Source organism: Hermetia illucens, chromosome 1, assembly GCF_905115235.1.
Source record: "Hermetia illucens chromosome 1, iHerIll2.2.curated.20191125, whole genome shotgun sequence".
NCBI classification, from domain to species: domain Eukaryota; kingdom Metazoa; phylum Arthropoda; class Insecta; order Diptera; family Stratiomyidae; genus Hermetia; species Hermetia illucens.
This window is the reverse complement of record NC_051849.1, coordinates 205,936,030-205,953,748: the sequence shown is the minus strand read 5'-3', so window position 1 is coordinate 205,953,748 and position 17,719 is coordinate 205,936,030. Positions and strand designations below refer to the sequence as shown.

The following is a 17,719-nucleotide window of genomic DNA, read 5'->3' as shown; positions in this document are numbered from 1 at the left end:
TGTTTTGTTCGTTGTGTGCGGACTAACTTGCTTACGTCCTGACGCCGGCCGTCCATGCGTCAAGAACCCTTGCCCATTTCTCGACAGGACCGGGGCCCGCCCTGCCGCGTCGACTGAGATGGACGCCCTAGCATTTCTCCGAGGCCTCTGACTTAATCCGATCATCATGTTTGTAACGACATTCTATGCATTTTCTTGGTCGACCTGTCGCGGGGCCTGTCACCAAGAGAGATCAGGTAGGATTTAGCATAGTAGAATAACTCCAACTATACTCCATTTATCTCTTTCCCTGATCTTAGCATTTTATTTTTGTTTTACTGAGGATAGTACAGAGTACGTTGCCTCAAACCCTCCTCCTTTACCTGGGCTTGGGACCAGCACACTCAGCATTTTATTTTTAGAAGAAATCCCATGGGAAAAATGAAAGAATGAGAAGAATGTGATAATTGTGGGGTGGTAGATATCTATTTTTCCCCGATTTGATGTTTGCTTTTGCTACAGGGATGCAGACTTAAATTTAATTCATTTCCAAAACAAAAATTATTGGCAATTATTGATCAATGAAATTTAATAGTTTTTCACATTTAGCTTCAAGTTATTAAATTGTAAATTCCAAAATAGAATAAAGTGACTGTTTTTTAAAAAAAGAACGTTAAATTTAACTTCTGTATTTTAGCGCTTTTAAGAGAATTAAGTGAATAGACTACCTTGATAAGAAATGAAAGACCCCAGTTTTTAATTTGATTCAACAAATCAACGATTTAATCGGAAGTCACTTAATGGACATGCAATCCAAATGCGAGTGGTATATTGATTCTGTTTCGCAAATAAATTGAATGAAAGAAATGAATAAATAAACAAAAACAAATATAAGAAAATATACAAGAGGGAAATTGAATGCTAAAGTGTGTAAGGATAGGGTCACTCTTCAAAATACAAACGTATTTTTAGATTGAAATTTCGGCGCCCAACGTGGGGTAAAGTTGTTCAGATTGTGTTTTCGCAGGGGTGAACAGGGTAGAAATGTATACAAATCCTTTCTTTTAGTCAAAAGATTGATATTATAAATCAAAATATTTCAGAATAGGAGTGGGCGTTAATAATTGAAATTATATCTGAATATAGTTGAGGATGCTGCTGGGTTTTTCTTTAAAGACAGAGGAAGCATTATCGAGAAATTGAGTTTATATTTAGATGTTCCACTGATTCAATGGAGGACCAATCCAATTGGGTCCCAATCTCTAATGGATGAGCCGAAGCCGGCCTTTTTTGTCAGCATTCCTGGCCCCGGGCTCCAGTTGGCCGCATCTTACCTACGGCTAACCATCCTTCGCGCAAAAAATAGTTTCTGGTCAAATTGACTTCTAAGAAAACATTGCTTTCGGGTCTTCGAGGAAACTGCGGCTAAGAACAAAGCGAAGCTGCGGTTCTCTGAAGATCTTTACTGCTCAGTTTAAAAGACAACAAACAGGGTTCGGTTGGCAACGGCTGAGTTTTCAATTACAACAAAGGCTTGTCAATTCTGATACGATAGTAAGCGGTGTAAACAGCTTAAACGAAATTTCTTCTTGCTTTGATTCGGTAGGTGTATACTGTAGAAAGTAGAAACAATTTGCAGACGAAAGAATGAACAATAAATTTAGTCATGTTCTTTAAGGCGGTCAGGCGGGAGGTCATCGGCATCACGGTGGCATTCCCTGCCATGATAGCGCTTTTCATTGAGTGGAGAGTGTCGAATAATGTCACACTCTCAGATCACGGATCTCAGTTCATCGACATCACGGCGGGATCCCCTGACATGGTAGCGCTTTTCAGATAGTGGAGAGTATCGAACGATTCCATACTCCCAGATCACAGGCATATTGATTTCAAAATGTGCATAGATTCACCTCTAGCCTTTCGGTTTTGAAATTTGGGGAAGACAAATTGGAATATGTATGTGGTACGTAGAGTATAATTAGAGCGACGCTCATTAAGTACAATCACATCTGGTCATTACGGGGCAGCCCCGGGGGGAAAACCATGAGTAAGTGGGTCACGCAAGTACAGCATGTACCTAGCAATAGATGCGAGCGCGTGGGTCTAATTAGATTTAGGATATAAATAGAATGCATTGTAATAAAACGGCAGTAGCTATTCACACCGTCATCCTGTACTTACGTAATACTTTAAGCGCGTGAAATCAATAAAATACTTTTAGTTTAACCAAACTATCATTCTTTTAATACTATCTCCTGGACCCATAAACCCTATATGTATAAAACAAAAAGTGCGCCCGACTCACGTACGTTGGGAGGCAGATCGAATTCATTGTTAGAATTGAGCAAATAACCCGATTTATATGAGAGAAGCTTTCGAACAGAACTGTCTACTCAAAACATCATCATGGTGGAAAGCTGATATAGCAAACAGAGGAGAACAACAAGGATACGTTTCAACTCAGCTGTTGGATGAAATCGGAATAAAAAAGCTCAGAAAGCTATAAAGGGGACTATAAGTCTAAGATGATTTCTTTCACCCGAAAAGGGATGAAGAAACAGGAAACCATTTAAAACACCCCATATAGCTCTCAACTGTAAGACTGGATGTTGGTCGTTGATTAGACCTGGGGCGGGTGTCCTCCATTAGATATTAATGAATATTCCCTCTCGTCCACTGTCTGGAAAGACCCATTTCTGCTCGAGTGGAAGTAGGAGATCTACAGAAATTGCAGGTGCAGCGAAAGACCGTCAAATTTTTCGGTTTTTGTCTATTTGTGTACATTGAGGTGGTCAAAGGGTAGTATAGGTCCCAGGGCGAAACGTGGATTGGTACCCACGATGGAGCATAAAACCTGGGAAATGCCTGCTGAACCAACACCAACAGCTCTACTACCAAACCCTATCTCCACCTCCACGTGGTAACCGCTGGGAGCTCTTTCTTGACGAAAAGCTGCAGACGGAGAAGGATGAAGGCGAGTCTCCCGCGCCTAAAAACGGGACAAATTGTACCAACTGGTCCTCCAGGTTGGGGGTTGGGTAGGGCTGACAACCCTACACGGAAAACAACCTGTTACGAAGCCACAACAGGAGCCTCGGATAGGACGGATTTTAAAACGACGGACCCGGCAACGATAAAGGAACAACGATTTGCGCATTTTCTCATGGAACGTGCGCTCCCTGTACAGAGATGAAGCTGATAAGCAGCTAGCCGATACCATGTCCCAATATAGGGCCGATGTAACAGCGTTGCAAGAGATGCGATGGACAGGGACCGGTTTACTGGAGAAGAACCACTACACCATATATTATAGCGGTCATCCAGTAAACCATGTGCTCGGAGTAGGTTTCTTAGTCAGCCAAAAAATGAAACCTGCTGTTATCGGCTTTGAAAGCATAAGCGAACGGCTATGCACTCTGCGCTTGCGAGGCAAGTTTAGAAATATAAGCCTCATAAACGTTCACGCCCCTACAGAGGAGACTGCAGAGTCGGAGAAGGATACCTTCTACGAGGCAGTAGAACGAACCCTCGAAGCCTGCCCCAGATATAATATCAAAATCATACTTGGGGATTTTAACAGCCAAGTAGGGAAGGAGCCCGTATTCAGGCGATACGTTGGCTCCCATAGCTTACACGAAAAAACAAATGATAACGGACTGCGGACTATTCAATTAGCAGGGTCACACGAAATGGTTGTTGGAAGTACCTGGTTAGCGCGGAAAGCGGTCCACAAACATACGTGGGCTCTTTCAACGAAATTAACCAAATTAATGTGTCAGCCTTCATGAATTTCAGAACATATAGGGGGGCCAATATAGACTCTGATCACTATCTCGTTGGCATGGTGCTCCAAGTTCGAATAACAACACCACCCAGAATCCCCTCTGATAATCATCCATATGCATCTTTCAATAGTCGACCGTTGGCAGCCGTTCCTTACTCCGGTGTCGATTATATATTATTTTTCCTAAACCTTTCAGCATTGAGGTGCATGCTAAAATATGGCATGGAAAGGTGTCATTTTATATGAATGGGAGTGGTTTGAATTATCTATCTTTCGCTGCGTGTGTGTAGGCGTCCTGTAGGTATGAAAAGCGATCCCCTTTTCCTCTGTAATGATCTTTAAGTCCAGAAACGGGAGGTTCTGATGTACCTTATTCAGGACCTTCAGCATCTCCTCTACATTGCCTTCATGGACAATAGTGAAAATGTCATCTACTTACTATGACTAGATCTTTGGGAGCAGGTCTTTGGAATGTAGATCATTTTCAATGTTGCTCATGAATATGTCACTCAAAAAGGATGAAAGGCAGTTACACCCCTCTGGTCCCTTTGTAGAACTTCCTTCTGAATGTCAGGTATATCCAACATGCATACCCCCGCAAGTTTCATGAATATCCCTGTTTATCTTTTCCATGCCAAGGGTGTGGGATTTTTACTCAGTAGCACTCTTCCAGATAAAGAAGCGCCTCCTTCACTGGCATGCTTGAAAACAAAGCCTCCACGTCGAATGACGCTAGTCGTTTATCCCGTGTTGGAAATTCCACATCTTTTAGTTTTCTGATGAGGTCCTCTCTTTTTCGGATGGCTTTTCTAGCGGGTAGTCCCCTAGTTCCTTAAACCTATTCAACAACCACTTGGCGACATTTTGTGTGGCGAGTTTGTGGCTGTTATAATTTCCAGGAATTCGTTGCCGGGTTTTTGGATATTTGGTAGATCCTTTATTTTATTTAGATACCACAGTGAGTTTTGACACGCTTTAGTTGCACATGTGATGACAAACACGTCCTTGATGACCGTAACGCTAATGGTGGAAGGTGTGTAGATTTCTACAGCTTGTATGGACTTGCCATTGCTGGCACATTGTTTGATCACCAACACGATCAACACCACACGATCAATCAAATCGACCACGTCTCACTCAACAATAGATTTACGAATTACCTTTTTAATATGCATAACAAGAGAAGCGCTGAAATTGGCCAGAAAAAGGATCACCGGCTGATGGTCGCCTTTGTTTGTTCCAACCCTTCTTAGCTCTCTTCAATTCCCTCGTGAGAAATACCCTTGAGTACTGCTCCCTCTTCTTCATGAAAAACCTCCCTTGTGTGGACAATCCCTCTCGCCTCCGCTTTCTGAACCTTCTCTTCCTACATCAGCGTAGATTCTCGGCCTCTAATGACATAAACTGCCATCCTGCGTCTTATAATACACGTAACGCAGAAATTTTCAGCGTGCCTTTCTACTTCCATTCCCCGACTCCTAGGCTGTCGCTGTCTATCCACCCTCTGAATGAGCTGCTCTTTAATTAATATATTGCATTTTTAATTCTTGCTTTTCGAGGAGCTTGTGCTGGTTCTGCACAGGTGCACTCATGTATTGTCCTGACGAAAGGGGAACTTTTTCTTTTTCAAATACAGGCGCTTGCTTTCCATTCTTTTACTGAAGCAGTGCAATAATGACACACAATTCTGTCCAGGTTTCGTTTTTCAAGTAATCGGTATAGATGATTTCGCGTGCATCTCAGAAAACTTTGGCCATAACCTGGCAGACCGATTTCATTGTCCTTGACTTTTTCCGAGCCCTTTTTGGTTTAGAAACCAGTCGTTCATTGAAATTATAAAAAACTGGTTGTTTTTTCTTTTTCGCTGGTGTTGATATATTTATTTTTGCAAATACGGATATTTCGGGAACCACTTGTTCCCTTCATCAGTGCTAACAAGTCCGCTGGTGTTGATATTATTTGATATTTACAAGTCCTTGTTAGCACTGATGAAGGGAACAAGTGGTTCCCGAAACATCCGTAGTTGCAAAAATAGATATATCAACCCCAGCGAGAAAAAAAAACAAGTTTTTTATTATTTCAAATAATTAATTGCTGGAAACATCGCATAATTACACTCAGACAGTCGTTCTTACTATACCAGTGACAGTGAATACATACTTTGCTCGTTTTGATTTGTCGATTATTTAAAACCATATAGTGGATTGTGTCAAATATTTCGGAAGTTGTCATTCCCACTGGGTTTTGCGAATGATGGTCAACTTTTGTGGATGCACGGCCATGTTTAAGTTCATTTATCCAATTGTAAACAGGGGCTGATGTGGCATAAAGTTCCTTCAATTCAGTTTTAATCTTATTCGGTGTTAAGCCTTTGAAATATAAGTGTTTAATTATTGTCCGAAACCCACATTTCCCATTTTTTCAAATGAGCAAAAGTTTCTTCCCTCAATTGACAATCAAAATGAAATCATATGACCGATATTGCTGAGACTTTGACAGCTAAGTGGTAAGAAATGACACTTACTAAAAACAAAACCTTTTTGACGCCAAGTCTGCCATCTCTTGAATTTTTCAAAAACTTATTCGAAGCCAAAGTACGTTGAACAAATATCGATATATTCATGAGTTTTGCTTCTAAAACTTCAACTTGTGGAAATATCCAACGATATCGATGTTTGCAATTTTTGTCGGGAATTACATTATTAAAGCACATATTAAACCCTTTTTACAGGAAACAAAAATGAGGAAAAACAACAAATGAATCCAAAATACGAGCATATATCGGTGAGGTCTAATTTTCATATTTATACAAGTAATGTGATATCTAATTGCAAAAAATTAACACCAATTTAATTTTGAAAAAATAGCTTACAAATTTCTCCATCTTCTGAAATACTTATTCTACGACGGCTCACTAGCACAGCACCAGGTCCTGATTATGATATGTGGCATGCCAAAAAAATATGAAATATGATGGGTTAGTATTGGGCTACATCAATTTATGAATATTAAATATTAAAATGAATAAATAAACGAAAATATTTTGAGTGCAAATGGCGATATTATTTATTTTTTTAATAATTTAAAAGAAAAATACTTTGGAAGAGCGAGCATTTTAATTAAGGAAAAACTGGTGACAATTTTTGATTAATTTCTTATGCTTGGTAGCAATATTGGAAATTAAGAATTAATGGAAGCTCAAAAATGTTATTTATGAGTATCTATGTGACGAGTATATAGCATTTACTTGTAAGTTACTTCGTAGATGAAAAAATTCTTTGGAAAACACGCTTTTAGATAACATCCTTAATTTAAAAGTCTGACATAAACTAATGAAAATCGATAGGACAAATTATAATTATTGGGAGAATATCTCAAAGATAAACATCAAAGTGGTCTCAAACTTCCTGAGAGGATGACTGTCCTCTCCAAATCATGATTGAACATCCATAAATCCTCAATTAATTCTACGAAGTGCTTGGATTAATATACGAGTATGTATAATACATCTATAAGCTCAGTTGGGCATCGATTGTAGATGTCCCGGAGATTAGCGTGTATTTGATGTGGATTTTATGATTCCCTAGATTTTTCTTTAATCTCTGCGGGGTTTTATTACACTCGCTTCCCAAATTTGCAAGGGCTTTCTCCAGGGCGTTCAGTGAACGTTTCATCGAGTTTCGCAGTATGTATAGGATTTGCCCGTTGTATATGGACACGTGTGAATACAAACATATTTTCTTATGTCCAATATACCCTGAAGCATTCCCATGCTCGTGCACATATGATTACCCTAAGGTCTTAGTTATGTTATGGAGAATATACATATTTACACGTAAGCTACTCAAAATCAGTGAAGGTAAAATACATAGTGCCTTGTGAATAATTTTGCAACATATAATTCCATCTAGATACTCACTTGGCCTTTCAATATCTGTAATCTTATCATCACTTTCGTCCTTGTGATGATGTTTGTGTCGCCTGTGTGAATGCCGTCTACCCCCGCCCGGCATATGAACACCTACGTAAACTGTATGGGCTCGGTGTCCTGTAATGAAATAATAAAGAGTTATAGTTAGCGCTGCAAATAAAGATATACGAGTACGTATGAATAAGATAAATAGCAACGTGCAGGGAGTCTGAATATGAATAAACATAAGCATAGCTTTTGATAAGGACGAAGTCTTTGCCGGTTGGGAAAACTTCACTCGTTCCTTTCTAAGATATTAGATCGTAAAATAGAGAAAGGACGAAACTGCTTCACTGAGCAAGAAAATAAGTTCATGTGCATGATTCGGCTTTAATATTTAGCACATAAACTCCGATATTAGAGTCCTGGCAGGACTACATTCATCAGACGAAGTAATTTGAAAATAAGCCTTAAGAGGAAGAGAGAGTGTAGGAAGATGATTTGGAAAATTTCTCCATTTTCAGCTTAAAGAGACGTTTTGGCAAACGTAGAGCTAAAGCCATTCGGAATCCATCATAAAACGATCTTATTACAAAGAAGCTGCGAGGTGGGCGATGATGAAGTAAATCTTAGTAATGTTCCGGAAAGCTACTTTATAAGAAACAGAAGAGGGTCCTTCCTCATTCTGTCATTGCTGTGACTACTTAGGGATCAGACCGCTGTGCTTTCATGATGAAAATGTTGTTTATTGAATTCTCTATTTCCTATTTTATCGAAACGTTGAAGGATTGAACCCCAAGTCTCCCCCTTAAGTTCGGACTTGCTGTGGGGTTTCGATGAACGCTTTATAACTAGAAGTAAAGGACCTAATTCGGAATTCGAGAGTAATATGTTTGGTGTAAGTTGGGTGAGATGCTTTACTGAAATACTTTAATTCAGAAACAAAAAATTACATAAAATTTTTTTTGATAAAATTCGATGCTCCGGTGAATCCATTCAGGACACAAATTGAATACATGCAAAGAGAAACATCAACCAGGGATAATCGGTCTTAGGGCGCTCAGGTTTTTTTGGTCCATTGTAGTATTCCTTAAAATGCCTATTCAGCGGACTTCAGGCTGCGGCGTTCGCGGGCTTTTACGAATCTGAGGCAGGAAGTGCCCAAGATCTCTTCATTGCCAGCAATATTCGAGCCCCTAGGCACCCACATTAGGAGTGTTTAGGTGTCCCAACTAGCTTCAGATGGTGTTACTATTTGTTACTGATAATGATCTTCCCCCATGCGGCTTCCTAAGCCGAGTCTTGACTACGAGGTAGTACATGAATATCACAGTTAGTTGTGTGCGAGTATGGCGGGGGAGAAGCTACAGCTTCTGAGAACTCAGATCGTGTTGGCCCATTGTACTCGCCACCCCCATCTAACAGAATATTACGGATTAGTTAACGTATCGCAGGATTTCCGTTAGTGATGCTACCCGTCGCAATTGGAGAACGTCGGCACCAAAGATCTCATGTCTGATGCGTCCATAGGCGGGGCATTCACATAGGAAATGCTCCGTGGATTCCGCTTCCTCATTACCGGAGGGGCACGTATCATCTTGAGTAATTCCTATTCTGAACATATGCCCAGCTAGTGAATTATGACCTGTCAGAATGCCCACAATACATCTGCAAGTCCTCCTGCTTTTCGACAGGATAAACTATGCGGTACGCATGTTCGGAAAAGTTTGGTGTGTCGAGCAGCATTTAGGCTCCGCCACCTGTCATTGTGGGAAGCTTGTTCTCAGTTTTTGAAAACAAACTTAGCCCATGCTATTGATACTCCAATTGCTGGTTCCGGTCCCGGCGTAGGGGAGATTGACCCCTTTTTCGCTAAAGCATCCGATATTTCCTTTCTCTCTACGCCGCAGTGACCAGGTACCCAGAGTAGTTCCACTGCATTGAATCTAGAAATAGGATTCAAACGGCTTCTGCATTCCTGAACGATTTTCGAGGTAATCAAAGGACTACTCAACGCCCTCAATGCAGCTTGGCTGTCACTGCAGATTGCGATGCGCCTGCCCTTCAACGGCTCGTCAATCACCCCGTTTGCCGCCCTTCATCATCATCATCATCAGCGGCGCAACAACCGGTATCCGGTCTAGGCCTGCCTTAATAAGGAACTCCACACATCTCGGTTTTGCGCCGAGGTCCACCAGTTCGATATCCCTAAAAGTTCTCTGCGTCCTGGCCTACGCCATCGCTCCATCTTAGGCAGGGTCTGCCTCGTCTTCTTTTTCTACCATAGATATTGCCTTTATAGACTTTCCGGGATTAAGTGACCCGCCCACCGTAACTTATTGACCCGGATTTTATCCACAACCAGACGGTCATGGTATCGCTCATAGATTTCGTCGTTATGTAGGCCACAGAATCGTCCATCCTCATGTAGGGGCCAAAAATTCTTCAGAGGATTCTTCTCTCGAACGCGGCCAAGAGTTCGCAATTTTTCTTGCTAAGAACCCAAGTTTCCGATGAATACATGAGGACTGGCATGATCATCTTGTACAGTAAGAGCTTTGACCCAATGGTGAGACAATTCGAGCGGAACAGTTTTTGTAATCTGAAATAGGCTCTGTCGACTGGCAACAACCGTGCGCGGATTTCCTCATCGTAGCTGTTATCGGTTGTGATTTTCGACCCTAGATAGGAGAAATTGTCAACGGTCTCAAAGTTGTATTCTCCTATCCTTATTCTTCCTGTTTGACCAGTGCGGTTTGATGTTGTTGGTTGGTTCGTCTTCGGTGCTGACGTTGCCACCATCTATTTTGTCTTACCTTCATTGATGTGCAGCCCAAGATCTCGCGCCACCTGCTCAATCTGGATGAAGGCAGTTTGTACGTCTCGGGTAGTTCTTCCCATGATGTCGATATCGTCAGCATAGGCCAGTAGTTGGGGGACTTGAAGAGGATCGTACCTCTTGCATTTACTCAGCATCACGGATCACTTTCTCGAGGGCCAGGTTAAAGAGGACACATGATAGGGCATCCCCTTGTCGTAGACCGTTGTTGATGTCGAATGGTCTTGAGAGTGATCCTGCTGCTTTTATCTGGCCTCGCAGTCTTGTCAATTTCGTCGGGATATCGAATTCTCTTATGGCCGTGTACAGTTTTACCCTGGTTATGCTATCATAGCCGGCTTTAAAGTCGATGAATAGATGGTGGAACTGTTGTCCATATTCCAACAGTTTTTGCATCGCTTGCCGCAGAGAGAAAATCTGATCTGTTGCTGATTTGCCTGTAGTGAAGCCTCTTTGGTATGGGCCAATGATGTTCTGGGCGTATGGGGCTATCTGGCCTAGCAAGATAGCGGAGAATATCTTATAGATGGTAGATGGTTTGCCGCCCTTAGGATCGCACAAACTTCAACTTGAAAAACCGTTGCATATTGTCCCAAAGGAAAAGCCCACTTCACGTTTTTATTCGAGAGGTAGACTCCGACTCCAGAACCCTTTTCTGTTTTTGAGCCATCGGTGTAGAATACTTCCGTATATCCCGCCACGCATTCCTCTGGGTCTTCCCAGTCCTATCTACGCTTGAGGGTGATTTCATGCCTTCTAGCAAACAGATGTATGGGGACAGGAGAATCGGAAGGCATTGTAAGAACTGGATTCAGTACTTCCTGTAACTCTTCCAATGCTCTGTGCCCCCACATCCGTTGCTTCCCCATAGATCTAATTGGATCCCCCCCCCCCATGCTGCTCTCACTACAGTGCTTTGGATAAATATATCCAAAGGATGCGAATTGAGTAATGCATGTAGGGCTGCGCCGGATGTCGTGCTTATGGCACCAGTGATACCCAGACACACAGTTCTTTGCAGTGCGGCTAGTTTACGGTAAAAACCCTTTTGTGTCACCTTAACCCACCACACCACGGATACATATACGAACATCGGCCTGATAATGGCAATGTATATCCACATTACCACATGAGGCCTGAGTCCCCATGTCGAGGCAAAGGCCCATCCCCACAGCCCATAAGCTGTGACAGCTCGTTTCATCTTTACCTTTACATGTTTGTTCCAAAGAAGCTTTTTATCTAGAGTGACTCCCAGATATTTCACTTCTTCGGAAAGTTGAAGAGTAGTACCCGTTATCTCAGAGAGGAAAAGTCCATCCAGTTTTCTGCTTTTTGTGAATAATACCATTATGGTTTTATTTGGACTAACTGAAAGACCATGTCTGAGGTACCAATTGTCTATCAAATCAACGGCACGTTGTATATTCCTACACACCGTTTCAAGAACCCGAATAACACCAAGCACAGCCACGTCATCAGCATAAGCTTGAGCGTAAATTGGCAAATTTTGCAGTTCGCACTAATATGCGAAGTGATCAGCATGCTCCACAGAAGTAGCGAAAGCACACCTCCTTGGGGGTAGCCCTTCGTTGCTTCTGCAGTCAGATAGCGACCGGCACCCACCTCAGCGCACAGCAACCTCTGCGTTAGAATAGCAGCACTTAATTAAAGCATCATTAACGCCATGCTCTCTGGCGACATCACAAAGTTTTTGAAAAGGCGCACAGTCAAAAGCCCCTTCAATGTCCACGAACACCCCCATCGCGTACTCACCATTCAAAGTTGCATCCTCTATCTTTGTGACCAAAGAATGAAGAGCAGACTCATAGGACTTTCCACGCTGGTAAGTATTTTGGTTTTCAGTGGGTGCGACCTAAGTGCATTTCCACAAATGTGACGCTCCACCAGTCCCTCCAAACCTTTCAGCAAGAATCAAGTCAAGCTGATCTGTCTGAAGTTCTTTGGATTAGAATAGTCATCTTTCTTAGGTTTCGGTATGAAGACTACCTTAAACTTTTCCCAGGAGGAAGGCACGTAGCCTAGAGCAAGACATTATCGAAAAATATTTCTTAGAGGTCGCTCTAAGACCTCCATACCCTCCTTTAGCATTGCCGGATAGATGCCATCCATGCCAGGTGCTTTGAAATGTTCAAAGGACAGTATGGCAGCTCTCACCTTTTCATGGGTAATAACCGCTTTCACAGTGTTCCACTTACCACTTACGCGTTGAAAGGGTTGCAAGAACCGTCAACTCTTCCCCTGCCACTTCTGTCACTCGTTCTCCCGGATGGTGTACTTACAGAAGGGTCTGTACTGAATCCAGTCTGGAGCTCGTGAAAGTACCGTCAGGGAATCCAACTTGGCGGCCTCATCCCTTTTGAGGAGTCTGCACAGCATTGAAGTCTCTCTTTCTCCTTCCAGTTCCTCACAGTACGCTCCAAAGGAGTCTCGTTTTGAACAACTAACGAGCCTCTTATATTCACGCTGTGAGTTCCTGAAGTTTAACCAGTCTTCGTTCTTGTTACTTTTGCAAGCACGGTTTAGAAGTTGTCTGGTTGAGTTTTTGTAGTTCTCGGTTCCACCAGGGAAGCCTCTTCATATCACTCTAAAAGTGTGCAGTTCAGAGTTTTCAATTCATCTTTCACAGTTAGTTAGTTAGTTTATTTTAGTCGGGTGAGACGCAGCTGCAAGCCCTCAGATCTCCGCTAGGCCCATCGCGGTATTCCCGAAGATCACCTATTCATCACCCTCTGACCGACGGCATTCGTAGGCTTTCGCGCGTTTCAAAACATTCTCCAGAGGCAGAGAATGCGCAAAGTATCTTCGTCTGAGATCTGAGGAGGTCGGCCAGCTGCATACGAAGTGTAGGGACATTTCTTCTTCCTCCCCGTATTGGCTGCATATGGTTGAGACCACCATTTCGATTTTTTCCTTGTGGTAGTTTAAGCTGATTCCAGTTAACACGTTGGTGAGTTCCGTCCCCACGTACTCGAGGAGGGCGATCAGACCCGAGTCTGCAAGGGACTCATCTGAAGTGGCTCTGCCACGAAGCCTCACCGGAGGTTATCTGGTACCATCGGAATCGGGATGCCCACTGAGAGCATATGCTCCAGGAGAAAGCTGGTTTCGGCTCTCCCATTGTGGATTCAGAACTTTGGCGAGCCAGTCTGTCAGCTCCCTCATAACCAGCGATGTCTGCGTGTCCTGGCACCCACATCAGGAATGTTTCGTTCAGTCGGGGAGGTTCCAGCACCAATACCAAGTGGCTCGATATATCGTTGCTCGTAGTTCTGATAATTCTGCCCGACTGTCGAAACACATTCGAATGATGCGACCCTCCATTTTTGCCGCAAATTACTGGTGAAACTGGAAGCCAGTTTGGGGTCCAAGTATATAATAGTCATTCAGACAAGCGGCCAATTAAGACACGCGCTATTCCCAGTCATAAGAATAATGAAAACGGTAATCAACGAGTCGACAGACTGGGCAATGGGCGCAGTCGGCGTCCTGCTAGTGGCTGTGAAGGGTGGAATCTGCAGGCACTACTTAACAGCCGCTGATCAAATGGCGAAGGTTTACTACTTGTGCCAAGCTGAGGAGGACTTGGCCCCTTCTATTATTCTATGTGCTTAGATTAAGGAAATGAAGAATCCAGCCTCTAACAGAAGCTCAATTTTGCTACCAATGTCAACAGTAATATATCTATAATAGTAAATGAATGTTGAGCATCCTTATTATTATTGACAAAGTTACAGGACATCAAAATCCAGTATCTTCCGGTGTTCGTTTCAATCTTATGAAAACTTCAGATACTCAGATACTCAGACGTGACCGACAGGGCAAAATTTGCTACAGGGTCCTCTAAGGTAGCCACAAATATTGTTCAAAAATTAGGATAATAAATATCGCATTCATCCCCTCATTGGAATTTGAGGCAAGAATAAATATCCTCCCCATCCTTATCAGCTAATACAACTTATTTTCCAATCTGGACTACTCAAATGTTTATCGATGTTTATGTCCTCGAACCGAATTCCTACTTGGCATAGCCCAAAGCCACACTAAGAGCAAACTCTGTGCGATTCCTTTTGACTCGCCCCCAACCAAGTTCCTCAGGACGCACTCATGGAAAGTATGAAGGTTATAGACTTCTCAACAACTTTGAGTAAATAGATGTGGATCAACTGCGGAAGCCGCATGAGTTCTATTACAAATTCCATCTGATAGAGAGGAAACACTTCAACATTGTTTGTGCCTTCACAGCAAACTTTCCAGAAATCCTTGGGATGAAGTCCGTAATGATAGCGCAGAGTAGACCTTGTAAGATTTAAAAGGGGATGAAATGGTAGTAGTTTGCAATAGTTGAAAGTTCTCGGGGATGTATTGTGTCCGACGCCATGAAAAGTTGAAAATTATTCACAGTGGAGAGGTGAGGTGAGTCCTTTGCTAACATCCGCTTCATCGTTAGTAATAAATGTCTTTTTTTGATTCTAAGAAAAAGGCTTCTGTGTGTGTACACTGCCAACTATTTCATGAGAAAAGAGAAGAAAAAAGAATGTCCTTTCTGTGTAAATTTGTCCTCGAGGTGCGCAGTGATGTAGAAATGAAGTCAGAATTAATTATAAGGAATTATTGTACATTGAGAGTCATCTTTCTTATAATAAAGACCGACTCCACAGAGCCATGTCGAAGTTCATATCCTTTGAACGGTATTCTGAGTGTTGCAATTAATCTGTTACGAGAGTGCGGTGAGAAAGTCATAAAATAAATGATAACAAATGCTAACCAGGACATCTTATTAGATTTAATGATAAATGTTCCTTTGTGAAGGATGTGTTGGTTTAAGGGATAATTTTTCTTTCTTGATTCTTAGCAATAGATGTAGATACTTTGTGCATGTAGAAGGCTTATCTAGAAATATTTTTGCAAAAGACTTCTTTTTAGAATTTTAGAACGTGATGGATGGTTTACTTACCCTCGAAATCTTTTTCTGTGAATTCTTGATGAGTTGGTTGACATATTCCAGGATCTTTGGGGGCTTCGTCGTCAATAGGGGGATGCATTGTCCAAGGTCTGAAAAAAAGGAGGAAATATTATGAACAGTTGAGCGGCGGTTGTTTTGAATATTCAAAAGGAGTCAGTTGTGATATAGATGGGACGAAATAGTAAGATTCATTTTATATTCGTAATAGGGCACTACCCTCATTGTGAAAAAATGGATTTGATGGTAGCCTATTATTGAAAGTCTATCGATCATAGCTGTCTTCACTTTATATGAGATTTCACTTCACCCTACGTAAATCTAGGGAGATTATATGCCATTCAGCCTCCGCTTCCATTTAGGAGCGTGAATTGATCCCTTTTCCTACTTTTGGTAATTTTTGTAAACATTTTTGGAGAAACTGCAATTCTAATAGTGATTTAATTTAATTTATTCAATTCATTTAATTTATTTAATTCATCTAATTGAGACAATGTGCAGAAAACAAATTCCTTGTTACATATTGTCCTCAGAGAGAGGAGCAAGTAAATGGCCTATCTTATGCTTAAAGCCAAAGAAGGAGACAGAGTCAGAGCACCCAAGCTGTAGGGTGTTGTGGGACCGGTATAGCCTGGGGATGGGGGACTGAAAGTAGATGTCGAGCTTCGCGAAGGGTACTTCGAAAATGTCCGCACTGCGTGTATTATCAGAGGCAGTGCGGGAGACAGAAGAAGAACAGAGGAATTGGAAGAGCAGTCCATAAGGCAATTACAGAGTTTAAAAAGGGTACACATATCGAGGAAAATGCGGCGTTGCTGCAGGAAAAGGAGAGTGAAGGGGTGGAGTCGTGACGGATAGTCAACCTGTGGAAGGTTCTTTTGGTAAAAGAGGGTCCGGGTGAATTTGCGTTGTACAATTTCAAGAGCGCAACTGTCACGGATGCGAAAGGGAAACCAGACTATACAGCAATATTCAAGGATGTTTCTGACAAGGGAGTTGAAGAGTGTTAAAGAGGGCTGAATTGGGGTAAAGTCAGAGGAGGAACGTAGGATGAAACCAGACATTTTAGAAGCTCTATTTATGATGTCAACGAAGAAGGAATTGAAACGAAGTTTGTCATCAATTACGAGCCTTGGAAAGAGGTCAGTAGTGAAAGGGGTTGTCGACTAAGAGAATAGGAAAAGGATGTTGGGGAGGGTTTAAGCGAATAGCACATCCAGTGGCATTTACTGACATTCAGTGCCAGTTTGTTAGCTGAACTCCAACGGTCCTGAGTATCAAGGTAGGACTGCAAGAGAGCACAGCTCAGCGAAGACGAAACAGAGGCAAATAATTTAAGATTGGCTGTGTAAAGCAAGCACGGGTAGGTGAGGATGGAGGCGAAATCATCGATAAAGAACAGGAACAGTAGGGGACCAAGTAGAGAGCCTTGCGGAACACCAGAGGAAAGAGAGAAGGAACGAGATGAGTAACCATGAAAAAAACTGCAGGAACGGTACGTGAGATAGGAGGAAAGCCAGGAGACGATTGAGAGAGGGAAGTTGAGTAGAGACAGTTTGTAGAGGAGAATATTATGGTCAACGGTATCAAAGTCATTGGAGAAATAAGTATAAATAGCATCTACCTCATGTCGTAAATTAAAGGATTTAGCAAAGAAGTTGGTGAAGACTAGAAGTTTTGGAGACATATATCTATGTGCGCGAAGTGGGCGGTCAGCTAGCTGTTGGCGAACCTTGTGACTATTTTGGAGGAAGAGAGATAGGGCGATAGTTTATAGCAAGAGAAGGGTCTCCGCTCTTGAGGAGATGGGAGACGGGGGAGTAACATTCCTCTAAACTTTTGTTGTAGAATATACACAGGGGCAGGGAACTATATTTTCTACAGTTAAGAAGGAAGAGGTTAGGAAGCCCATCGGGGCGAGGTCCGACATTGGTGTCAAGATTATCACTGAGAAAGAGGCGTCGAGGGTGGAGCGGTCGAGGGAGAAAACACGGAAGAGAAGTAATAATAATAATAATCGTTGGCGTAACAATCCAATTAGATCAGGGCCTTGAATTTCATTCAAGCCTGTAACGGTACACTACAGGATAGCCTGTAGGAGGCAATGTGGTCAACATTGCGCTTGCCCGAGGTTATTCCCCTGATTTGACTCAGGTACTCATTCACAGCTGAGTGCTCTAACCGCTTAGCTATCCGAACACACGGAAGAGAGAATGTCGCAGGATT

At 42.3% G+C, this 17,719-nt stretch overlaps 1 protein-coding gene across 12 annotated transcripts in view; it reads right to left on the bottom strand.

The window, feature by feature from the left end:
* LOC119649693 (sodium bicarbonate cotransporter 3) overlaps window positions 1-17,719 on the bottom strand; it is a 193,928-nt gene that overhangs the window by 76,395 nt on the left and 99,814 nt on the right. For 10 of the 12 annotated variants that reach the window (XM_038051972.1, XM_038051980.1, XM_038052000.1 and 7 more), the window contains 3 exons: window positions 15,488-15,585; window positions 7,683-7,811; window positions 6,636-6,695 (listed from right to left, as the gene is read on the bottom strand). In XM_038051972.1, coding sequence (XP_037907900.1) covers window positions 6,636-6,695; window positions 7,683-7,811; window positions 15,488-15,575 — 277 coding nt within the window. In that variant the 5' untranslated portion in view covers window positions 15,576-15,585. The remainder of the gene's footprint in view (window positions 1-6,635; window positions 6,696-7,682; window positions 7,812-15,487; window positions 15,586-17,719) is intronic. The other 2 variants (XM_038051997.1, XM_038052025.1) reach the window with 1 other exon arrangement.